General features: G+C 40.6%; 2 protein-coding genes across 5 annotated transcripts in view; one reads left to right on the top strand and one right to left on the bottom strand.

Moving 5' to 3' along the window:
- arhgef25a (Rho guanine nucleotide exchange factor (GEF) 25a) overlaps positions 1 to 9,373 on the top strand; it is a 48,114-nt gene extending 38,741 nt beyond the window's left edge. For 3 of the 4 annotated variants that reach the window (XM_037977025.1, XM_025005722.2, XM_017415197.3), the window contains 10 exons: positions 8 to 77; positions 2,730 to 2,819; positions 3,048 to 3,140; positions 3,535 to 3,585; positions 3,674 to 3,751; positions 3,843 to 4,034; positions 4,283 to 4,463; positions 5,114 to 5,343; positions 5,561 to 5,686; positions 7,474 to 9,373. In XM_037977025.1, the coding sequence (XP_037832953.1) occupies positions 8 to 77; positions 2,730 to 2,819; positions 3,048 to 3,140; positions 3,535 to 3,585; positions 3,674 to 3,751; positions 3,843 to 4,034; positions 4,283 to 4,463; positions 5,114 to 5,343; positions 5,561 to 5,686; positions 7,474 to 7,599 (1,237 nt within the window). In that variant the 3' untranslated portion in view covers positions 7,600 to 9,373. The remainder of the gene's footprint in view (positions 1 to 7; positions 78 to 2,729; positions 2,820 to 3,047; positions 3,141 to 3,534; positions 3,586 to 3,673; positions 3,752 to 3,842; positions 4,035 to 4,282; positions 4,464 to 5,113; positions 5,344 to 5,560; positions 5,687 to 7,473) is intronic. The other variant, XM_037977026.1, reaches the window with a different exon arrangement.
- An 887-nt stretch (positions 9,374 to 10,260) lies between these two features.
- sp5l (Sp5 transcription factor-like) lies at positions 10,261 to 13,122 on the bottom strand. Its single transcript, XM_017415033.3, has 2 exons — positions 12,791 to 13,122; positions 10,261 to 12,093 (listed from the first exon to the last, which is right to left on the bottom strand). The coding sequence occupies exons 1-2, from the start codon at positions 12,842 to 12,844 to the stop codon at positions 11,047 to 11,049; spliced, it is 1,101 nt and encodes a 366-aa protein (XP_017270522.1). The 5' UTR covers positions 12,845 to 13,122; the 3' UTR covers positions 10,261 to 11,046.
- Positions 13,123 to 25,476: the final 12,354 nt, after the last annotated feature.

The raw sequence follows: 25,476 nt of genomic DNA on the forward strand, positions 1-25,476 counted from the left end.
AATGCAGCTACTTCCTGGGAGAGCTGGAGAAGTGTTTGGCAGAGCCAGAAAGGCTGGCTCAGCTCTTCATTAAACATGTGAGTATAAATATCATGCACATACACACACAGATTTGGACATTAGTGGAGCAGGCGGGACTGGATCTGTTTCCTTCTGGTGTTTGGTGTGAAGGAAAAAAAAAAGCTAAGAAAACACACAGAGCTCCTGTTTATTAGCTCTTTTCTTTCTCTCTCAGCTGCCAGCTTTACTCTTTCCACTTCCCTGTCACCGATCCGTCCGAGACAGACTGTGTTTTAACAACAATGCACCCACAGAAATGAGATCTTGAAGTCTGGACTGGACTGGTCAGGAAAAAAAAAACAAGAATAAGATGATAAAAACAAGTCTGTAGCTGTTTGATATGAAAGCTTTACCCAAAACATCAACCTACTTCTTCCTCCGTATTCTGACATGGGAATGAAGCAAATAAATACATAAATAAAAAAATAAATAATTGCACACAACAGATCCAGTTTTATTGGTTTTGGTCTGCAAATAGAACCAGAATCAGTAAAAGGTCACACTGGGATTCATAGACGGAGGGAAATGAAGTGAAAAATGTATTTATCTTGTTTATTATCGAAGAAAAAGGCGGAGCAATAATGTTTTTGCCAGTCGGTGTGTGTGCATGTTTGTTTGTCTGTGCCATTTACAAAAAAGCTCATGAACCCCTGGACAAATTTTAATGAGACTTTAAGAAAGTGATCATTTAATGTAGAACTACAACTGATAAATGTTTGGGGTCAACTCGATTCAACATGGCTGCCAATGATAATTGACCTTAGACTTCACAGACCTGCTATAACTAATTGAATTTATCAGATAATGAGGTAACATTTGGTGCAGTAGTAGCTGACAGTCATTGAAAAGACTCCAAACGCTAACAGGTGTCATATGAGATATCACAATATCTCATGAAACTGTGCATAATGGCATTTTTAAGGTTTGACTATGACCCTATTATTTCTAAACTCAAGTTTAGAGCTCTAGCATGAAGGGTGATATATTTTTATTCTATGAATGGAAAATATTCATCCCCCCACTGCCTCCAACAAAAAAAGGAAAAAAAACCCCTGTGAGGCTCATCAGACTGGGTAATTAAATTAAGAACTCAGTAGAGGAATAAAGAAATGTAGCATTTCATCTAAGCATGGTGTCAAACAGTGCCAACATGCTGACTTGGCCCTAATGAGAAACAGAATCCACTTTTAACGAGATCTGAGTCACCAGTATGCAACATGTGTGCCTGTTTACCCTCATGCAGCATGTAAACACGTGTGAACACACAGCTCTACAGTAGTCAAACACATGCAGCACGCCCCCTCGTACAACAGCACGGTTTAACAGTCCAGGTTCCTGAGTCCTGCAACCCTGCAGCCTGTTGCTAGGTGCAGTCTGATATCGACACGCTGTAAAGGCTCTGGTTACACCTCGAGCGACCTGGGTAAATTATACATAAACCTTATGCTCATTTTATGTTGAGCCATTAGTTCTCTCAGGACCGCCACATCTGCACTCCCATGCCAATTAGTTACAGAAGAGTAGGTGCTACCAGACAGAGTCAGCTTCAAAGGAGCTGAGACAAATCATTGTTGTTCTGCTTCCTTTCATCCCCACCAGCCACCAGACACACACACACACACACACACACACGATCACAAACACTCCGAAAGCTGATTTCATTTTTTTTTCTCACTTTCAGTTATTTTCACCGATATCAAAGAAGGGTTTTTCCTCTCATGTTGAAGCCTTTTTTAAATATTTCTGTGGTGGTCCTGATGCACAAAACGTGAGGAAACGATGACACAAGAATAAAATGACAAATACAGAATTTTATTGATCAGCTACAAGCCGAGGCAACATGATACACCGTGTTTTACAAGTGAACATATTTTAATATCAGATTGTATAAAAAATCACAAGTATCCAGAAAACAGTATTACAACAAATACAATGAGAGAAACACTTAAAACACTAGAAAAACACAACACTTCTGAAACAAAAAACAGTGCTTTTGCAAATGCGAGAGAGAGGACTGAACATTTCTGAATGCACAACACAGAAACTCAAAATATTTTACACAACAAATCAAGATTTATAAAAAGAAACATGAAAAAAGCATAAAGACAGGCAGGTAATTAAACAGCCTTCTTAAAATGAAAATTAAACATATTGAATAATTATACATTTCTGAATTATTTTCAGAAATGTACTCTTGTTTTTGCCACCATAAAAGGGAGGCAATCGTGTAATTGCCTGTGTGTGTGTGTTCAATTGTTTGTCCATTAGGAAAACATTTCATGAATCAGTGGATAGTTTTTATTGAAACTCTCAGGAAGTAATCGATGGATCTACATCTACAACTGATTACCTTTTGAAGTCAACCTGATTCAGGATGGCCGCCTCAGCTAATCAGCTATAGAAAATGGAAAAATGACTAAATCTTTTTACAGATATTGAGATAAACTTTGCTGTGTAAGACCATGAGCAATGCCCATTCCTTCAAGGAACTTTAATTTTAAATGTTTTGTTCTGCAAATTTTTCTTATTTGAAAATTTGTTACATTTTGTCTGACTTTGCTGTATACCTTTTCCTCAGGATCACTTAAATGTCTATTAATTTGTCAAATCAAACAAAAGAAAAGCTTAAAGAACTGATTTTGTAAATGGATGTCTGTGTTGTGTTGCAGGAGCGGCGCCTCCACATGTATGTTGTGTACTGTCAGAACAAGCCCAAGTCTGAACACATTGTCTCAGAGTACATCGAGACTTACTTTGAGGTGAGAGACATCTACTTTTCCCAAACTTATACATCCCTAATACAAGTTTATCTGCTTTTAGTAAAGATTTTTCTTTTCTACCAGCAGTTTTCAGCCTTTTTAATATTGATGTTTACCAAACATTATGTCTCTCTGTTTATCGTCTTGGAGGGATTACATTAACCTTCAGATGCTGTGTTGTGTGCTGTGGCTGTTATGCTGACTGATGTTTCCTCTCTGCGCTGTCAGGAGCTCCGGCAGCAGCTGGGCCACCGGCTGCAGCTCAACGACCTGCTCATCAAACCTGTCCAGAGGATCATGAAGTACCAGCTTCTGCTCAAGGTGCACAAACAGGATGCTGCAGTGCTTCACACACGCACACAGCAGTAGCTGGCATGGAGCTGTAAACATAGAAGCTCGTGTAAACAGATGTATAAACCAGACACACACTGAGGACGTCGTCTGCTTGGGCTGCTTTTCCATTTAGAGAGGGCAATTTCAGAATGAGACTCCTTCCTTACGAGAGAATTTAAACAACATGATGTAAACATCTTTGAAGGGGATCATTAAATTAGGTCCCTGGGATAAACCTTTGCCTAGATTTAAAACGTTGCCCTTTAGCATTCTAATAAATGTGGGGGTTCAGCACCCATAAATACACCAGCAGATGTCCGCAGTTCTCTCTTGGCAATAAATCTGGAATGCTCTTGAGACCGTGGTGTGTTTGTTTCAACAGGACTTTTTAAAATACTACACCAAAGCAGGGATGGACACAGAGGAGCTGGAGGTGGGTGTCTGAATGAATAAAAAGAAGGTTGAAGGATGTACAGCATGCGCATTTGACTACAGATGTTGATCTTTTTTTTTTTTTACAGAAAGCAGTAGAAGTGATGTGCTTTGTGCCAAAACGTTGCAACGACATGATGAATGTTGGCAGATTACAAGGCTTCGAGGTACGTCGCCTTCACTACAGCTTCATCCCTCGGACTGTCCAACAAATCCACACTCTAACCACTTCCTGTGTTTGTTGTGCTTCTGCCGCAGGGGAAGATCACAGCCCAGGGCAAACTGCTCCAGCAGGACACCTTCACCGTTACGGAGCAGGACAGCAGCTTCCTGTCTCGAGCCAAGGAGAGACGAGTCTTCCTGTTTGAACAGCTGGTCATTTTTAGTGAGCCCATTGACAAGAAGAAAGGCTTCTCGCTCCCTGGATACATCTTTAAAAACAGCATCAAGGTGCGTTTTTCAGCCTCCGTGAAGTCACGCAGGACGTGTTAGGGAAATAAAGCACCAAGAAATGAGAAAGTGCAACTTACTCCAAGTTTGAAGTTACACAACAGATTCACACCCAGCTAATTCCTGCCCGATTTAACACGTTATGTAACTCCTCCATGGGGATGCTTTAGAGACTCGCATGTGTTATTTAATGAGGAATCCAGCAGGATAAAATCCTCCAGGTGTGAGTCAGATGTGCTGTGTTCCAGGTGAGCTGCCTTGGGGTGGAGCCCAGCATGGAAGGAGATGATACGCGTTTTGTGCTGACTTCACGGAACCCGGATGGGAGCGTGGTGCGCTTCCAGCTGCAGGCCTCGTCTCCAGAGATCTGCAGGGCTTGGGTCAATGATGTGGTTCAGATTCTGGAAAGCCAACGCAACTTCCTTAATGGTATGAGCTCTGAAGAGTACTCTCCTAAATTTTTAAAATCACGTCGGCCTATTTACCAGTCGCTGACTTTGTTGTAAGTTTTTGTTAGCTGTTGAATCAGAGGATCTAAATTATTTATATTTTGTTTTGGTTGTGTTGTCTTAATATGGAAATCATTACAACTTAGGAAACTAAGTCAAAATCCTCAGAACATTGCATTTTAAAAAATGTACATTATGTGGTTTATTTTAGTTTTGTTGCAGGAATAAAAATGCTCCTTTATCGTAAAAGTATGTGATTTAAAACTGACTGCAGTGATAAACTGAACCATTATCTTTGTAAAATACTACAAAAAATGCAAATTTGAATAATAAAAATGCTGATTTTGAATTTGTTACTAGCAACATATTGTCTTTAATGGCAGCATTTGTTGCTCTAAAGAAAGAAAAATTTTTACTAAATATTTAATCAATTGTTCTTAACAAGCTGAAGTGTTTCTAACTCTGTGTGTGGAGGCTCATCTGTGAATATGACATTACAACACAGCAGGTCATTATAATGCTGTATTTATTTTTGCCACAAAACAATTTGATAATTTGATAGATGTATAAGTTCTTATTTATACAAAAACTTAACGGTAAAAACAACTTTCCCATTCTTTTCTCTTTCAGCCTTACAGTCACCTATCGAGTATCAGAGGCGAGAGAGCAAGTCCAACAGCCTTGGCCGCAGCATGAGACCTCCCCTGTCTGCTGCGAGCGCCCTGCGGCCCCACTCATCTGCCTCCATCGACCGTCACAAGCTGCCCTCCCTCCACTCCCACAACACCTCCCTGCCTGCGCTCTACCTGCCGAGCCAAAGCCAGAGCCAAGGACCCAGTGAGATGTTCTCGCTGAGAGATGTAGGTGTCTTCAGCTGTATGCACAACCACGCTGTCCTGCCCACTCAAGCACAGAATTTCTGCTTTTGAGGCGCCTGAGACTCTGCTGTTCCTGTTTTTTTTTTCTCAAACTCTTGTGGCTGTTGAACAAGAGTGTGGCAAAAGTGAAAAACAGCAAACTGTTTTGCGCATGCGTTCTGGTTCTGAGTGGCTCACCTGTTCTCACCTGCTCCTGCAGGTCGCTGTGGTCCAGCCATGCCCTGCTGACTCCCACACTGTCTCTCCGTCGCACGTCCGCCTGGGCTTCACTGATCAGCCAAACTGTCAAGCTGTGTCAAATGGGCTGTACAACCCAACCTCACAGGTAGTGTATCTGCATGCATTAAAGCTGCAGTGCGCAGTGTATTCCCAAACAAAACAGAAAGGTATATTTTGAGTCCTAACAGACCGTCAACTCCCACCCCTTCATGTCACAGCTCCTTCCAAAGCCATACAGTCATGCAGCTACTATAGCTATGCAATGCAACAATGATATTACTAACAAAATAAAACAAACATCACCTGTCCAGCAGAAAAAAAACAGCAATCATGGAGTTAGTTTCCCTGTGATTGTTGGAAAAGCTATCCCAGTGTTGACTCTTGCTTGGTTTCTTTCTTTGACTAAACCTTTTGTTTTTCGTTTGCCTGTTTTCAGCCAGTTCGAATGACAGCTTTCTTGTTCTGCCTCTGGTAGCTGTGTTTGACACTGATGGAGCAGAAACAATCCGCTGCTGCTCTTTGGCTGCCATCTTTGCATATTCTACTAGCACCTTTTAGTACAGCAGAGCTCTGTAGTAGAGTCCAGTGTGCGCGCAATGAGTGCACAATAAGAGTGCATGAAGGTAGACAGGTTGACCGTCCAATCAATAAAGTCGGCACAAAACATGGTTTAGGATGAGGCAACAATTTTTTTTTTCTGTTTTCTCTTTTTTGGTCACTCCAACTTATTAATACTTATTGGGATGTGTAAGTATAACATAGATGATAAAAAAACACTTTTTAAACATTGCTATTGTAGCTTTAAGCAACAAAGAACAGGCCTTTGTGTTTGAAAACTGAAAACTACTCATAAGTTATGCAACATAACAAACTAGGCTACAAATAATAAATCACTTTGAAAATTATTACAAGTCCTTAAAAAGTCTCACAGTAATTCTAATTTACACAGTATTGCTAATTAAAATATACACAATTTTAGTAAACTGTCACCATTTACTTAAACACATTCAGAGAAGGGACTTGTTGAGTAACAGGAAGAGTTATTTCTCCCCCTATTGGATGAAAAAGGAATGAATATAATGGAGATATTTATGAAGGACATGGAGAGTTTACGTCACTTCTAAATAAAACCCTACATATTGAATTGATAAAAGAATCAGCAGCAGTCCTTTAATTTGGCTTCAGATTATCATTGTCAACATGTTTCTCTGTCCCTTGTCCTCAGAAGGACTCTGCTAGGAGACCGGCAGATGCTGTTCTCCATCTCTGTCTTTGTGTATTCAAACACAACAAACAGGAAATAGGCTCAGCCAGATGGGGAAGTCAGAGAGAGATGCCTATCAAACCCAAATAATCACTTTCCAAACTACTGCTGCAGTACATGGATGGTGCACATGGATGTTTTTTTGTTGAAGCTGTTCTCACATGTACACTTTCTTTTAAACATTTTCTAAATAATCAATCAGTCAATCAAAACTGTATTTATACAGCACTTTTCAAACACCACAGCAACGCAAAGTGCTTTACAGAGAAACGGCAAAAAGTCATAGAAATGATTAAAACTCAGGTAAATGTTAAAAAGATGCTACTTTTCAAACTTCCACACTCCCCGCTATCCTCGGGTCTTCCAGTAGTGCGTTCCAGAGACAAAGATCATAATGACAAATGGAGGCCTGGCCAAATGTTTTAGAGATAAGTAACAACTTTGTTTTGAGAGTCAATTCTGATAAATAAGGTGATGATCTTAAAAGCAATCCTAAATGCAACAGGCAGACAGAGTAGAAACTTTAAAATGGATGTGAACGTATAGGTAGCTAAAGGAATAAATTTGTACAAGATGAAAATAAAGCGTTTCTTTTTATGAGCGTATTAAGTGATTTTGTGTCTCCCCAGCAGAGGGCAGGAGAGGGGTTCCGCAGAGGTTCAGCTTCTGATGCTGGGAGCCAGGCTCCGCTGTCAGGCCCCTCAGCTGGACGACGCCCCAGCAACCTCGCCCAGCTGGCTGAGGATGACCTTTGAACTCTATAAATGTTTCCTGGATCCGGAGGACAGCAGCTAACAGCTGTGAAGACTTCTTGTCCACTGTTTTGTTTATGCCAGACTGAATCCTCACCTGGTTCAGTCAGGATTTCTGCAGGATTATGAAGGAACTTTACGTACGAAGGACTTGTGGACTGACGAGACAAAACCTGCTTGGCTCCTTTTGTCGGGGAGCATTTAGAGAGAGGTGACGTGGCCTTGATCACCTTCAGTGGACATGAACAGCACCCAGCAGGATGCTACTAGGCTCAGTTAGAAAACACTTTGTCTTACAACAACTTCTGCTTTTTACCTGTTTTGAGAGTTTGTATTCTCTCTCTCTTTGAAAAGAACAGAGGAATTTGTTTGATGACTTCATTCCTAATTGGGGCAGTCACTGGAGTTATGTGTGTGCCTGAATGTGTGCAGTACTATGTGGACGTGTTTGTGTGCATGGAGGCGGACAAGAAGTGTGGTGCTAGCTCTTCTTGTAGCCTGTAGTAAATGTCTTTATTAAAGTTTTATTCTAATGCCACTTTATCAAGACAAAATCAGTCACATTGATACTTTTTTTAAAAAAAAAACAATTCCCTGCTGAAAACTGAGGTTGCTCTTTATGTCGACAAGAATGGAGAAGGCAGAACATTTGATGTGAGCATCACAAGACCTTTATTCAGTCAAATCTCATGTAATAGTGAAGAACTTTCTTTGTTTGCCACAGTGCTGAGAGCCCCCCGCGTGCTCTGATATTCTGTTTGACTGACCTCTCTTTGATCTGGACAAGAAGGTGCGAGGGAGCCCCCTGGAGGTTCTCTGTGGGAATGACGTCACCTCGCTTTGCTTTTTACTCTTCAGGCAGCTCCTCAGGAGCTGTGGATGCATCCACGGGGCCTGCTGCTGCCTTGACCCAAAGTGTTGCGTGCAACATCTCCTCGGTCACTCTGCTTTACACAGATCCCTATTTGCAGGCAGTAGCAGGTTGCTTTTGGTCTTGGGGACCGTAAAAATGTTTTATTTGAACTAATACGAATAGTTTTATCGCTGTCATGTCAAGGCTCTGCTATAATCTGTTAGATTACACCCCTCCACATACTGTAGAGCACGTACCATAAAACAAATCATACTTTATCAGATGAAGAATGATCCAGGTGTGCAGAGAGATGTTTCCGTTCCAGATGGTTGTGTCACTGATCTGCATGCACCCTCTTCCTAAACGGTGCCAAAAACAACCGCAGCTCGCCCCTCAAACGTTTTGTGCTCTTATGAATTAGTTCAGCCTGCCATTACGCTTACAAATCAGCCAAATATATCTGCGTTTCTATTGAGTTTTACAGCCAGTGATGAGGGATGAGAGCAGATTGGATGGGGTGTTCCTGTTTGTGGCCACTAGAGGTCCCCAAAAGACTTTCACCTCCAGCTCAGTTCCAGCTGCACCAAAGATCTACTGGCCTCACATTTCAGAGCTCACATTAAAAACTGCTCAATAACTTGGCCAAAGACAATTTTACAAAAGGTAAAATAAATCAAACCAAATGACAACAATTCACTTCGAATAAAATAAAAAAAATATCAGTGACTTTATTCTGGTCACAGACTCCAGAGTGATTTAACGTGAACTGTTGAGTTCTCATGGGAATCACTGATCAATCAGTTCTGCATGAAACACAAATGAATACCTCTATAGAGAACCAAAAGCAGGAGAAGGTTGGTTAGAACCACGTTTGACCGATCAGAGTTGTATCATATCAAATAAAAAGCGTCTTTTTGAAACTCAGTGCAGTGTTTTTGTGTATGGCCTCTTCTAATATTGAAAATAAAAGTTTTATTTAACTTCTCAAAGGGTTTAACTGTTAAAAGTAGTCATTGTTTTTATTTACAGAGACTAAACGATGAATTTCCCTTAGTGGGTTTTGCCATTCTTTTGTAGTTTTTCTGTACTCTATTTGATCACATTTAGGGCTAAAGTAAATGTACACAATTAGCTTTAGTGTTTTCAGGCTCTGCTGTGGGACAAAGACGAGGCGTTTCGCTTGTTTTAGACTCCCACACGAGGAAGTTCAAACGGGATTAAAAACAAAGAGGAGAAACCCCTGGATGAGCAGACATCTGGTTGGCTGCCCCTCGGAATAAAGCCTCATTCTGGGCTGTAAATTGGGGCCCGTCGTAACACGGCTGTGACATATGAAGGGTTTGGGGCGGGAGGGGGTATTAACTTTCACAAGGGTGCAAAATCAAAGGGAGTTCCTGTCACCACTGAGGGGTCTCGGCAACAGGGGTCCCATTCACAGGGAATTCCTCCTCACCGCCCTCTGTTGCATCTGTTGACTCAATCCTTCTGTACAGAGAAAAAGAAAACACTCATTAAAACTCACACGACTGTGAACTTGATTGCAGCAGGCGAGACAAACAGCCCCGTCAATGGGGCCAGTTATTTACTTTGAGGTGTGAAAATCTTTGAACAGCCCACCATGTTGGCTCTTCCCTAGGAGCTTCTTCCTTCACGCCGCCGTCACAAAGAGCAGCATTTGTATTTGGAAAGCCATTAAATTATCGTTTCAATTAATTGTTAGATTTTTAAAGCTTTTGTGGGGAAGGCACAGTCAGAAATTACCACATTTATTGGGTGACCTGGGTAAAACCACTGCCTCTGGGTGGATTTGATTGTTACGAACACTTGTCAGGTCGTAGGAAAATGTTAGAAAAAAAGTGGAACTTCTTACCATGACAATGTTTATTAAAATTCACATGCTGCCAAAAAGTTAATTAAATTGTTCAACCTGTTTATACATAAATTAAAAACAACTTTAAATCTTTAAATGTTGAATCGGCAGGAATGCTGCATCACATTTCTTCTTAGGCGCTGAAAAAAAATCAGCAGATCTAATAGATCTTTAGCTGGAATCAGACAAATCGGGACACATTTTGGAATAAAAATCTAATCATCAACAGCAACACAGGAGCTTTTTTTTTTCAGAGTGAAACTCAGTTTTTCTCAAGCAACGCTAAAGGCAAACATTTATATTCAACATAATTGTCCAGATAACATACTGAGGTACGAACTTAAGGTTTTTACACAAGTAAAATATTTACATCATAAAGTTTGACAAAAATAGATTTTCCACATCAGTCAAATTTTAAATAAATTTTACACTGAGAAAGGCAGACAATCAGTTTTTTTTCCAGGTAAAATCTCTTGAAAAGTACACTGAAAGCAGCAAAACCTTCACAACATTACTGAAAAAGGCTTCAAGTTTTATTTAAAGGTGCGATGCTTTAAACAGCACACGATTACTTTACTCACCAAATATTTTCTTATGGTTCTACTATGGGTTTTGACAAGAAAAAAATAATAATCAGGGAGGTTAATGCGTACCCTGTAGTGCAAATCTATGGCAGTAAGCGTGAATCCCACAGTTTGGTAAATGTTGCTCATTTGGACTGAGTAGATCACTCTCTTTTAATACTGGCGAGCATCGAGTCTTGGCTCGGCCCAGGCTGCCCGGACCGGCCCTTCCTGGTCTGGTGAGTTTTGACATGTTTGGAGAGGTGGTCGCTCCTCATGAATCTCTTGCCACACTGCTGACATCCAAAGCGCTTCTCCCCGGTGTGTGTGCGGAGGTGCCGCTGAAGCTCGTCCGAACGGGTGAAGCTCTTACCGCAGAAAAGCCAGTTACAGATGAAGGGCCTCTCGCCGGCGTGCCAGCGCAGATGTGCCTTCAGGTGAGACGTCTTCTTGTACACTTTGCCGCACTCCGGGATGTGACAGATGTGCAATCTCTTCTTCCCAAACTCCAGCCCCCCGCCGTTGGCCTGGCAGTTGGGGCATTTGCAGCGTCGGCAGCGGCGCGTGGAGCCCAGCAGACCCTTGGAGGTGCCCTGCAGAAGAGCAGCAATCTGAGGCTGGTGACCTAACACCAGCTGTCTGCTCAGGGAGAAGGGGTGGTTGGCAGGAGCGGCGTTGGTTTGCGGAAGGCTCCACCACTGCTGCCCTTCCTCCACGTGGCCCCCCGACAGGTGGTGCCTGGCTGAGGAGTTCTGGAGAAAGCTGGGGAAGTTCTGTCCCATGCCGTTATGTTGGGGATAATAAGGACTGCTGGCCTGCGGCTGGGAGGACAACACTTTAACAGGGGACAGTTCAAAAGAGTAGGAGGACGCCGGTTCAGCTGGAGGGGTGAGAGGCAGCTCGTGGTGGTGATGATGGGGGTGATGGTGGTGATGATGGTGATGATGACCCAGGCCGGACTGCATGTGTCCAGGGAACTGCACCTTGGGCACCGTGAAGGTCATCTGGTGCGTACTGAGGGCTGTGCTGGGCGCCATCTCGTTGCTCCACAGCTGAAACATCCCAGACGTGGAGCTGACGGTGCCTTCGTACGGGAACTGGGAGCCGTCGGAGCCCATCGTGCCCCCCACCTGCCAGGCCTGGCTGCAGGTGGTGGCCAGGAAGGAGAGGGCGTTAGGCGCTCCCTCTGGAGAGGAGCTGGGCGTCCGGTCCTGGGTGACAATACACAAACACACATCGGGTTACATGCACAGCCACTGGAACAAACCAAAACCAGCAAACTTCTTTAAAAATTAAAATTCAGAAACTGAGCCTAAGATATTCTAACTGGTTCTACTAAAACTGTCTGTTTAAAAGTAAAAAGTAATGATTATAAGAAGCTTTGTTCTCATCAAAAACATGTATGGAAAAGGATTCAAAAGGTTCGTAAATCACCAAACAGCACCTGAAGCAAAACAGCTGAAGGTCCAGGAATGTGCAAGTACGGAAAGGACCTTGGGACAATTCTTTTTCAGTGAGACGATTTCAAGTAAAGTGATGAAGTTGAATTTAGGTAGTGGTATTTAGTTGCTTTAAACTCCCACAGAAAAGAACAAAACCAGCACATTTAACTGTTAATTTAAAATGAATTCACACAACACTGACATTTTATTTCATATAGTGTTAAGTTTTTACCAAGAATTTAGCATTAAAAAATCCAGCTTATTAACATTATCCTAAATGTTGTCTCGTTTTCCTAATTAACACGTTATAAAATGGCCCGTTTAAGAACTTCTACAAGTTTAATGATTTTTAAATTAAAAACATTTGATTAGAATTATTCAGAAATTGTAAAAAAAAGGCCGACAAAAAACAAGACATACATTATTAAAAATATATGAAATAATATATAAGTATGCTCTAACAAACCTGTAAAAAGGTGTGTAAAAAGTTGTCAGTCCTTTGTATCGTCAGCGCAGCCATCTGTCCTCGCGCTCCTGTTTTACGCACCTGCAGCGCAAACTGCTCCAAAAAGCGACTACAGCTGNGGGGGGAATAAAATTAAAAAAGAGGGTGGTGAGGGGGAGAAAGATGCTCACTTTCGGGTCTTGGAGGACTCGAATCGAGTCCCGTTCAAAGAGTCCTCCCCTCCTTCAACCGGAGCAGAAACAACCGAGGAAAGTCCGCTCGAAGTCGGGAGAGACGCGCCAAAAAATCCGTGCGATCATCTGAGAGGCGCCCGCAGCTGCATCTTCTCTTTATAGAGAAAGAAGCTCCTCTCCACGGGGTCTCCAGTGTGATGCAGGCGGCAGGAGTGAGGAGGAGGAGGAGGGGGAGCTGTTAGGTGAGGGGGTGGGCTACTCATAATTTCACTCAATTTCAACCAAATGCTGACCCCGAGAACCGACTCCTCCTCCTCCAATTGTTCTGAAGAAAGCTATAAAAAAGGCATCATACAGCATGCTTTAACTTCCCTGAGAATCTTCCCCTCTTTATCCTAAAATAAACTCGCAAAACTATTATCATAAGTGAGTAAAAATAACATTTTAAACTGTAACATCTTGTAGTTCAGCAAATTCTTCCCATCCACACAGAGGAATATGTTTAGCTGCAAGACAAAATGCTTAGTCTGTTAAAAGATCTAAGATGTTTTTTTTTAAAGCCACATAAGAAAATATTCCTGACTCTGGGAGGATTTGCATACTGATTCAGCTCCTTTGTGGGGATTCAAGTAAAGATACATAAGAAAGAAAAAAAAAGAAGAAAAAAGCAGACTTTTTTTTTGTTTTTGCCAACTATCAGTGATGCAGAGTTAAAAGATTTGCAGAAACATTAACATTCACCAGCAGCATGAGCATACCTTTTTTATTATTGCCCTACATTTTTGCTCTTGAGTGTGTGTTGTTTGCCTGTCTGTTAGCGAAACATCTAGTGAACCACTGGACAGATTTCACTGCAACTCTCAGAAAGGGATCACTGGCTGGACACTGATAACTGATTTACTTTCAGAGAAACCCACTGAAGATGGCTGACACAACTAAGCCACATTATCAAACACACACACACACACAAAATTACAACTATTGAGCCAAGATTTGGTGTGGTAGTAGCTGGGATTCATTCCCAGCTGCGCTGTCTTTTAAAACTTTGCCGTTAACTGTTAGGAGTCAACTCTGTTAGCAGAATATCTCATAAACCACTTGACACCTTTTAAATAAAACTCTTAAAAAGTAATCATTACGTGTTCGTCTATAACTGCTTAACTTTTGGAGTGAACCCAAATCAAGATGGCTGCCACAGCCAACTGATCTTAGGAAACACCAGAATAGCGTTAACTCAGCTAATTTTACAGATATTGAGCTAAAATTTGGTGTGGCGGTAGCTGAGAGTATCTCACAACATTGCCTAAAGTCATTTACAAGGTTTGTCTAAAACGGCTGAACCTCTGCCTCTTCTCAGCTTAAGACAATTTGAGTTTAAAACTCCAGCATGAAAGGCAGCAGGCGATCTGCATTCCTTACATGAATGCAAGATCTTTAATTTTTAATTATGTATTGAAGCAAAAACACAAAAAAGCAAGAAAATCGAAACGTTATCTGTTTGTAACAAGAATGAATGAGCTAAGTCAGCACATGAAGGTAACTTGTTATAATTAATTTAATCGGATGACTTTTCGGTGTCTCCAGCAGGCACACCCTTCGGCTTGGCGCGCACACGCTCTGAGGAAAGTCACAGCATTTTCCCCCCTCACAAAGCTAATTGATAAAACTCAATCAAAGCCTCCCGAGTTCTCACCAGTAGGCGACACGTCAAGAAAAAGCCGCCCTGTGTGACATTCTCACATTTCGGGGTTCAAGTAGAGGCCGCCTCAGATGTGCTCCATTAAATGCAGATCGGGGCTTAATCTCATTCTGTAACTCTGCTCACCATTACAATGTTAAGAGTTTAAATCCAGGCTGGGAACCTGTTTCTCATGTAAATTCCTGCTTTCTCACTTTATCTGCTCCTCACCGTTTGACCAGGCTGTGATCCTTAAACAAACACCGTCCCCCCAGCTGAGGAGAAGCCACCCGAAGGCAGAATGAATGAATTTTTTAACACAAATGTGGAGTTTCTTTCATTAAAAGCGTGCCTACATTAACAGCTTTTAAATAAATGGATTTAGATTCACAAGATACTACAGCCCCATTGGATTTAGATTCAATAACCAGAATACAGTTTAGCTGCTGTTTTATTTATTTTTTAATTATTACTCACATTAAAACACAAGCTTCTCTGTGTTTCTCCATATATTTATTTGACAAGAGAAGTGATCACATATTTATGCTGCTCTTTCAGGAAAAACTGAAATCACTGAGAAATCCTCCCAATGAAAAGGTTTCAGCACTGAAATACAACTTAAACTCTTTTTTTTTAGTAAGTAGCCTTGTATCTCTAGGTTATGAGTGCAGCAGCATTAAACGGTGCATGATATATTGTTTAACTCCTGGTGGAAGTTGTGATATAAACGTTGTTCACTCACAGCTGGGGGGGATAAACAGTCTAATTCCTGATGTAAGAAAGCAGCAGTAAAGAGAAGGATGGAGCGCATGTTGGAGGCAGAAGTGTACCATGTCTGTGGTTTATTACGGAGCAGAAGTTGTTAATTACCCTGATTCTTATTTCCTGTCCCCTCTTCCCCCCCCTCCCCTTCAACGCCACCCCACCCCCACTGTACTGCCTCCCAGATGAGTGTCTTTGAAGTGCAAAGTACTCTCTCCTCACTTTGAACTGCGAAAACAATGCTCATGTGGTGGTTGCTTACCTTCCCCATGTTACCTCATTTAAATAGACCTGGATAAGGCCTCGGCAGCATTCAAGGGAAAACTCATTTCCAGAGAAAGAGGTCCCCGCGTTCATTAAACAGCTGGTGAGACCGCTGGTAATCAGCGGCGCCCCGTCATGTGCCCGCGCGCCGCTCTGACTGGGTACACCAGCAACTTCAAAACGGACAGAAATCCCAACAAGATGATGCAGATGTTCTCCTGCAACTAGTTCTACAGCGAATACATCCAAGGAAAAGGAAAAAGCCCAACTAAAAAAGATGAAAATAGCCTTTTGAGGCCTTTTGTTATTATTCTTTTTGAAAATCTTCAAGCGGAGTTTAGGTTTTCTGACTCATAAGGAGCACAAATGGTGTCATTTGTTCTGCAGACAAAACCCTTCTCTGAAGCTCAGAGTGTAGAATATGCAGGCAGGTACTCAAGCTGCTTTATTTTTTTTATTATGCCTGGGGGGCAGTTTAAAAACCTCAGATCACTAAATTGTCCCAGCTGTCTTGACCATCTGCACTTGAAAACGGGCCGCCACAGAGGAGAGCAGCCTTTGTGCTGGTGGCCACGTCAAAAAAGCTGGTTTTACAGCACCACGCTGACTCAATGGCCCTCGTGTGACAAATGTGGCCTAATGGCTGAAGCAGACAGGCAGCATGTAAAGGCCTGCAGCTAAGCTGTAGGGCTCCAGTCTTTAACTATTCAACAAGGCAAAACTGGACAAGACGGCGTAATTATACCTTGATCCTCTGTTTCTTTGGGATGAAAAGCAACAGCTGGACTTTACAGTTCGACAATGTGATCCTTCATTGATTAGTCTGCTCCTCTTTGCAGTTTCTTTTTTTATTGAGTTAGACGTGTTTTACTCTGAACAAAAGAATTCATGACTGTAGAGTGCTTTAATTTACTATTTATACTAGAGGTATAAGGTACAATACAACAAGAAAAAACTGACAAATGGTACTTTTACTTACAGAGAACTCTCCCATAAGCAGAGAAAAATAAATAAAAAAACTCACCTTTGTTTGTGGGGATGGTCTAAAATACAGCAAGGCAGCATTTTTCAACTGGTAAATTCACTATAAGGTAAAAAAGTCATATTTAAAGTCTGTTTTTCATTCAGTCTGAAGAGTAAAGAGTAACCTACAGGCCATGGGTCAAGCAGAAAGTTCTCTTAAGAAAATATTACTTATAAAATAACAAAATAAAACAGAAACCTAGTAGTGTTTGTTGCTTCAGTAAATTTGTCAGAAACTTCATACAAAATAAAAAGCAACACAAAACTGAATAACGTCTCCCATTGTGAAGCCAAACAAATGAAATTTGAAACATTCAAACTTTCCAGCTAACTGAGTCCTAACGTGACAAAATGATGCTTCATTTTAGGGATATTGAATAACTAAAGACTTGCCACAGTGCTGCTTACCTGCCATCCGTCCGCTGCAGCCTCACCCACTCTGGGAGCTGTGATTAGCTGTGACTGAAGCCATTTGTCTTCAGTTCACTTTACCCATCTAAAACCTCTGTATCGAACCATCACAGTGCGAATACATGTATCAGTACACCCCTACTTTACGGGGTTTATCTCACATCCTCTTCTGAATGTCTCAGAAAAATGAAACATTGATTTTGATTTTGATGTTAAGCACCTAAAATTCAGGAGCAGACAAATTTAATTATTCACTTAACGCCTGCTTAACCAGTCAGAGCTGAAACTATAGCTTCCTGAAAACGATTCTTCCTTTCTTTTCTTTATGACTGACTTTCAGAAAAGTCTCATCGTCACTTTTTGAGCAAACATTTCATCCAATATACAGTATAATAATTTGGAGGAGAAGAATATTGATATGTGAAAGAAAAATGTGATTTATTTTAAACATTTTGTTCTATAAGCATTTGAACTGCTGCTATCACTCACACGAATCAGCAGTTCGTTTTCTCTGTAAAATAAAAAAACAAATTCAGAAACATGTATTTAGCATTGAATGAAAGCATAAATCGCATATTTGCATTTTTCCCGATGCTGCAACGATCCCCTCCCCTCTAGATTACATCGCAAGGTGTGCGAGAGGCAGAAACCTCGAATAATTCCCTCATCTCATGTCCATGAGCATGTACGAAAACCTTAAAATCTCCCGCCTTGGGCAGACAGCACGCATCTCCACTTGTCAAAGAAAACTTTTATCAATACCAAGAGCACTTGAAGTTTGTTTGCATTTTGTTTTCCAGCACTCTTAACAACTTCAGAAGTCAGATCACAGGAGTATCTGATCAAAGCGCTTCGTGGTTAGTTCTGGAAACACAGGAGTGCTACGCCACGCTTTGATACTCCACATCAATATTTCAATTCAACAATCACTTGACATGCACCCATACTCCCAGAGACGAAAGGGGAGAGAAGCCGAGGGGGTCTGTGAAGTACAGTAAAAGAAATGGATTGAAGAAATCACTGCCTCACTCACCTTTGGAAAAATGTTTTATAAACTGAACACGGAAAATTGAATGAACTACAGCCCTGATTGCTCAATGCTCGACTATCATCATGTAACAAAACACTAGAAACTTAATATATATATATATATATATATATATTTCTTTAATTCATTAACTCAGAGGACTCATACAAACCAAAATATCAGAGCTGAATCACTTGTCAGAGGCTAAAAGCCGGAGCAGAGAGAGTGTTTCATGTCTTATCAAAGGAAAAAAAGTGCAGAAACTTGGCTGTGATGAGGCTGAATACAGTCCATCTGTCAAACTGTCACAGCTCTTCATGTTCATTTCATCATCTCTACAGGACATTCTTTAAAGATTTTAGCAAATGATGAGGCATACGACCCAAACAAAGACTTTTCTGGAATAAAATAGTTAAATGACAGGAAGAAAATCCAATCAAGTCATTTTTAGAGACTGACACTAAAGACAAAAAAAAGGAAGGATCTGTACCTTTTCATGACAACAAAAAAACTAACAAATCTGCAAACAATTAAAACTTTACTTCTATTTGAGATTTGTAAAACACATCACCAAGATCTTTTTTTTTTGCATCCACAACAATAAAAGCTAAAGAAACAGGAACCATGAACTGTGTGGTTTCTGCACACATTTCATAATTTGTTTCAGTGACGTTTTTGAGATGGATGACAAATTAACATTCAAATCTGTCATTTTCAAAACATGACAAACTAACTCAGTTTAGCATCCTCTTTGGTTTGCCAATTTTTAAAAACTAAACACAAAGTTGCTGTGCTTCATCATCAGTTTTCTCCTCTGTAATTAATCTGATTATTCTTGTTTAGGCTTTTAAATCCCATGGTCAGGTGGTCACATAGATCGTAGGTCATCACTGAGTCACATTACTGATCCACAAAGCCTTCTTACCTTTTCACAGGTCGCCTGTTATGACTCTTTTATCACCTCACTTTGCTGCTTGTAGGTGCATCAGCAGTAGGTTGACTTCAACCCTCCACGCTGCCTCGGTCCATTCAGAAATCCCAGCCAGAAGTAATCGAAGTCACAGCTTGAAGCTTTTTGTTCAAGTGCTTATTAATACATTCTGATTTCAAATACCATGTGCTGCCATCCAGACTTCTCTTTCAAGAAAGATCTCAGTAGACCACCACAGCACACCAGCACTGTTCTGTTGGGTTGTCTGGTAAACGGGAGGCTTGATCCTGGCTTCACCCGCTTCATGTTCGTCCTTGGGCAAGTTGCCCCCCGATCTCCAAGTGTGGGATTTCTCAGTGTGTGTGAACGTGAATTGTAGTGTAAAAGTGCTTTGAGTTATCAGTAAAGCCAGAAAAACAGGATACAAATCCTATCCATTTACCACTTAATATGAAAGTCCAGGTACTGAACTGACTTTTCCTGTTACCGATCCTGCCACTTAATAAAAACCTTTCATGCATTATGAAAAAAAGAAATGTAAGCCACGGGCCTACATGAATTCTTCCATCAAACAAGAACTAGAAAACATTGTGCTCTTAAAAGTACAGCTTTTGGCTCCTCAGTTTTCATATACTTGAAGTGCATTGTTAAAAGGTGATGCAAATACATTGGTTGCTTTTAATAAAATATATATATAGCTCTAATAATAAAACATGATTTTTGTTTCAGCATATGAGAAATTTTCTTTGTTTTATTTTCAGTTAGTTTATTTACGGTAAATGTTACTTTGCATCACATGTTGGGGGAAAGGCAGTTGTATAATAAACTGCTCATCAGAATTTTATTGCATTGCCTTAATTTCATAAACAACATTTGTGAATAAAAAAAAGCCAGTCAGTCTGAGTCATATTCCTTACATGGAGCTGCATATTGTACCTCTATATGACCAATAAGATCAATTCTAATTAAGCTGTCTCTGCATCTGACTGACATCCTTTGTGATTTTCCTGTTGGTGTTTTAAATATCCACTCAGGCAATTTTTCAGCGTGTTAAGTTTATGGTAATTCATTTCCCCAACACAGCATTTAAAATTAATGATAACTAATTTACCGGGAAAATATGAATTGTTTATTTATAGGGTTTGCTGTGTAAATTCCCCAAAAAGACGAATTCCCTACAATTGCCTGTCTGTAGGAACGCCACATAAAATGAATAATATAAAAGCAGAGACAAAAGAAACAATGGGCTCATCAACCACAAGGCCTATATAAACACGTTCAGATGAAAAACAATAATTGTCTGGAACACTTGACAATATAACTTACAGGCATCAAGTTAATCTGGGTATTGTGGCGTGCAGAGACCTTTCCCAGTTGATCCCAAAGCTTCGTTCTGTGGCTGTTGGAGATGTGAGCAATTTTCACCGAAACCTTGGTTCAAACTGACACCAGAAAGTGATAAAAATAACACTTAAACATTAAATTTAACCTGAAATGAAGGTCTCATTTGGGTCTCATTGTTTCTTTTGTCTCTGCTTTTATATTATTCATTTGGTGAATAAAACCATTTGGCAAGGCCGTGGGAAATAGGGGTGCAAAGGGTGCTCTAGCCAGCCTTGGATACATGAGGAAATGCATGTTAAAATACATACTTAATGAATTAATAGAGAAATTAATAAAAACAGAGCGACGTGTTTAAATTCTCATAATATTTTGAGATTATTGAGTTTTGCAAAACTGGTAACCGGTCTGTCAAAAGTAAACAGCATATTGGATTTTTAATGTTCATATTTAGATATGACAGCATGCATTTTACTGTATATGTTATGTATTATGATATTCTTCATGTGGGTGTTTAAAGTCCAACAAATTCACACACAGCCTGGAAACACAATCCCACAGCTATGCAGTTCAGTCTGCAAAAAAAAAAAAAAAAAGAAAAATGAAAAACTAAACCAAACCTCAAATATAACATGTTTTCTAAGTCCTAAAATGCCATCTGGGAAGAGGAACTCACTCTGTACGGTAACCTGATCGTATGGCGGAGCTCCAACCAAAGTCAGAAATGCTAAGCGGTAGCAGGAATACAAGGGCTGTGCCGCGCAGCCCGAGCACCAGGTTTATTTGTAAACGCACGCCTGCGATGCCACTATCTGTTAAGCCCCTCAGTCAGCTCAGCCTGCGTAATGTGAGGGGAAGTGTCACCCTGTCACCACCATGCCAGGGATCAGCCTGCTGTTTGTGTGTGCTGCGAATCGAGCCAAAGCTTTGAGGAGGAGGGGAGGAAATGACACACAGGCTCTTTCATCTAATCCTTGTGGTGTAATTTGCACCTCAGTAAGTTTAATTGATGACTACTGATCAAATGCTTGCCTTTGAAAATAAAATAAAAAATAATAAAAAGAAAAAAAATGTTTGGGATTGTTTTTTTTTTTTTCTCCTTCAACCTGCAAAAAGAATTCTTAATGCACCTAATGAGAGGGACTCCAAGTGACGGATCAGTTTTGGGGAGTTTTAACTTCGACACAGTTTACAACTCTTGCTGATATTTGGTTTGTTTTTCTTTACCAGCAGCTTTAACTTTAAATTTCGACGTGCACAAACTTCGCCGGGCAAACTTGAAGAGAGAAGACTCTGCAGGAGCATATGCACCTTGTTTCCCTGCACTTCCTCCAGAGATCCAACCTGAGCATCAACGTCATTCAGACAAATGGATAGCGACAGGCGAAGCTTATCAATGTCAGCATCAGACTGCTCTCCGGGACTTTGATTCCGTGCTTTTCCCACAGCTGAACAGAAGGCTGTGCTTTGCAAAACAAACCAACAAACAGGAATTCTGAAGAGTGTGATGAAAGAGTAAACAACACGGACCCGGTAACATGCCCCACAACCATGACACTTCCTAAGTAGGTTACCACCGAGGGTAACCCAATTTAACATGTCTGATTGTGCTCGGAGCGTTTTTTAAAAATTTAAGAAGTTCCCGGTGTCCCAACACGGCGAAGCTAATAAAGATCGATCCGTCTCAGGACCTTGGCCTTGGGAGGAAAAAATAAATAAACCAAACGGGGCCCCACCACCAGTGGCCTCTCACGTGTACAAAGCAGTTCATTATCAAGAAAAATTACAGGGAGTCATTCTATTGATGTTGCTTAACTAATTGTAAAGCAGGAGATTCAAAAGCAGATGTTGCATTTCAAAGCAGTTGTGAGCAAGGAGACAGGTTATGATTTATGCTAAAATGTGTGGCTTCAAAGCGTCGAACGCGCCTTCTAAACAAATTGAACAAGTCAAGCGCTATTCACCCAGGACCAGGCAGGAGCCCGGCGCATGTAGATCAGAGGCGCGCGGCTGCCGCTTGTAATATCACTCAGTGGAGGAGGGGTCCCACTGGGTCAGGGTGGGGTGGGATGGGATGGCGGTGGTGGTGGGGGGGGGAGCAGCACATAGAGGCTAACACTGAACAGTGTTTGCGCAGAAAGGAGTCAGGAACGAATGCAGCTGCAGCACCTGTGCAGAAAAGAAGAACCCCACCCTCCCTCTGTTACCATCATCCAGAGGGGGAGTGGAGAGGGGGTGGGCAGCATCTTGAGGCCTGACATCCTTTCTGTGGATGGCACTATTATCTGGGAGGAGAAGGAAGAGCTGGAAGAAGATTCGAAGCCCGTGTCAACATACTGATGCAATTTTAGCAAACACGGATAAAGCTGGGTTACTTGTTGGGGAAGACTGACTGAAAGGGGGGGGGCTCATGAATGTTGTTATCTAAATGAACCAGGTGGTGTGAAAGTTGTGGACTCATATCAGATCTTTGAGCGAAACCAGGCCAAAGAGTTGAAGAGTTTCAGAATAGTGGAATCCAAGAAGTCAGAATGATAGTTCCACGCTGGAATTATTTGTTTAACACATGAATTAATGCTTTAAAAACAGGATGTAGCATATGTAGAGTTGTGGATAGGAGCGGTGCATCATCCTGAATTTTACATTATACAAGTCTTCCTCCTTGTTGATGTTGCCGTACATGTAAAAAATACCGACTGCACGGACTCCCCTTATAAGTCATTTTCCCCCCCGTCTGTTTTCTTCTATTTGATGCAGCCTAAATTGGGACGGGAGAAACGAATTGCTAAATTTTTAATTAACTTCATAACATCTGCACTTGTGCTTTGAGAGAGCAGCGAGATTTCCTTTTAACCTATTCCAGCACATTTGCACACCAAGGTAAATCTTGATGCTGGCACTCTTACAGAAAGGAAGGAAAAAAAAAAATCAAAAATGGAAATGAACTCTCACTTGTGTGTGCAGATCAAAGAGGCAGAATTTTTTCAACTTTTTTTTTTATTTTTCCCTTGCTTGATCTTCAGAAAAGAAGAGAGGAAAAGTGGGGGAAATCTGGATGGATGAATGAGTTTTAGTTGGAGCGTTTCTTTAGTTGTTTCAGGAGTGTTCATTTCCTTATGCTGTGTGTTTACTTGTTCGACGTGACTTTAATGTCTCCGCTCAGGTAAATTCTGCTGGTAAATGTTACCAAGAGTGCTCTAAACATATTTAAAAACTAAATTCCCTTACTTTTTATGACTATATTTTTGTACTTGCAAAACTTGAACTTTATACCTGCACAGATAATTCTGTGACAATGACCCACTAAGGCTGAAACATTGCTGGAATTCAAAAGAAAATTAAAGAAATATACTCAAATAAAAACAAAATGCAACATTAGGAATTAATTATAGTTTTCTGCCTTATTGGTTACACTCCAAGTACCATTTAAACTAATCATGTTCAACATCTCTTTTATTAAATGCAAATTTTGATTGGATTTCGACTCTGTGAGCAGATTTTCCTTAACTTTTCAAACAAAACAATAAGGATTTTATTTTAGCATGTGTAGTTGTGAAAACTGCAGTTTGAGGAGCAGACAGTTCATCACAACAACACTCGAGGAAGCCGCTGAGGAGGTGATTACATGCATAAAAAACACATAAATTGATTTAAAGGAAAAAGGGGGAAATGAGGTTATTTTAAAGCAGCTTAAACTCAGTTCCTCTCTGTTTGATGGCTTTCCTTCTACGGTTACAGGCTTTCCTGTTCGCTCACAAGTATATGAAATCGGAGCAGACAGCAAGTCCAGTCCAGCCCTCACCCCCCTGGTTGCCAGCACCTGTGCAGGTAATCCTGACTCATGTGGGCGACATCATAGCACACCAAAGCTGCTTCAACAACTCACCCTTTGATGCAGCCAACACAATGGTGTCCCTATAGGAAACCCCCCTCTGCTTCTCCCTGTGTGGGGGGCAAAAAGTCACAAACAGAGAAAAAAAAAATAAATGAAAGAAAAGGGTTTGGCTTTTCTGTGTCTCTCCACAAGAGGACACTGCTTCCATGTTAAATCCACTGAATGGTGGCACGCTCCTACTTCATCAGGCAGCTTTTGTCTTTTATTGCTGCAAAACTGATAAATGAACGTAGGTGATTTAATAAATCAAAGTGAAAATCTACACATATGAAGTCTAACTTCAACATGTTGCTTATGATGCAAATAAACTTTACTATTTGTACAAAAATACAATTAAAAGCATTAAAATTGTGTGGCTGGAAAGAGTTTTTAAAGAGAAAGATTCTATTTTTTGAAACAACGAAACTGATCTTTGTACATTTCACACAACATGACCACAGGTCATAATCATGAGGAATTATTTTTTTATGGTTTGGCATTTCAACCTGCAAATTATGTTCTCAAATAACCTTTTACAGTTATTCAAGGAAAACATTATCAAGATTAAGAAGCTTTTCACCTGCACTATTATAGGTTTTACGTTATTTGACATGATTATTGTATGCGTTTATTATTAATGCAGCATTTTATTTTTTATTTCTGTGTTGATATCAATATTTTCTTTAAAACTATAGGAGCTGATTTACGTCAGGCAAAGTAACTCCCATTGAATTTTAGCCTTTTGGCTAACTCAGGTACATTTATTATTCACTTGTTTATTTGGTAATGTAAAACATCTTTTTAAAACATAAATCAATCATATTTTACTGACTGATTTGGGGAACAAAAATTATATTTGAATCAGCTGACACGCCTTAAAAAATGTCATAGCTGTTTTAAATCAGCGCAGTGCAGCGAAACTTTACACCATGTTACTTTTGCGTCAATAATTACTCAGACTGTCTGAACACTTCTGTTTTGCAACACATGACACACAAAACTTACTGACTGCAAACTGTTCCAGTGCATTCAAATTTCAGTGTAAAAAATCCCCCAGAGGTGAATGGAAATTGCTATTTGACGCAAAGGTGATATGGTGTAAAAGGTTAACATTGTTTCCATTTGATGTTATCTCTGGTTATTTGAAGCCATGATGCCAATCACAATCAAATATAAAGTTTGAAAAGTTTCTCTTTTGTATA

Source organism: Kryptolebias marmoratus, linkage group LG8, assembly GCF_001649575.2.
Source record: "Kryptolebias marmoratus isolate JLee-2015 linkage group LG8, ASM164957v2, whole genome shotgun sequence".
Classification (NCBI taxonomy): Eukaryota; Metazoa; Chordata; class Actinopteri; order Cyprinodontiformes; family Rivulidae; genus Kryptolebias; species Kryptolebias marmoratus.

Coding starts and splice junctions, on each gene's coding strand:
- sp5l (XM_017415033.3), bottom strand. CDS start 12,844: ATGGCTGCGCTGACGATACAAAGGACTGACAACTTTTTACACACCTTT. Junction 12,094..12,790: donor TTTTACACACCTTTTTACAG/GTTTGTTAGAGC, acceptor ATTGTCACCCAG/GACCGGACGCCCAGCTCCTC.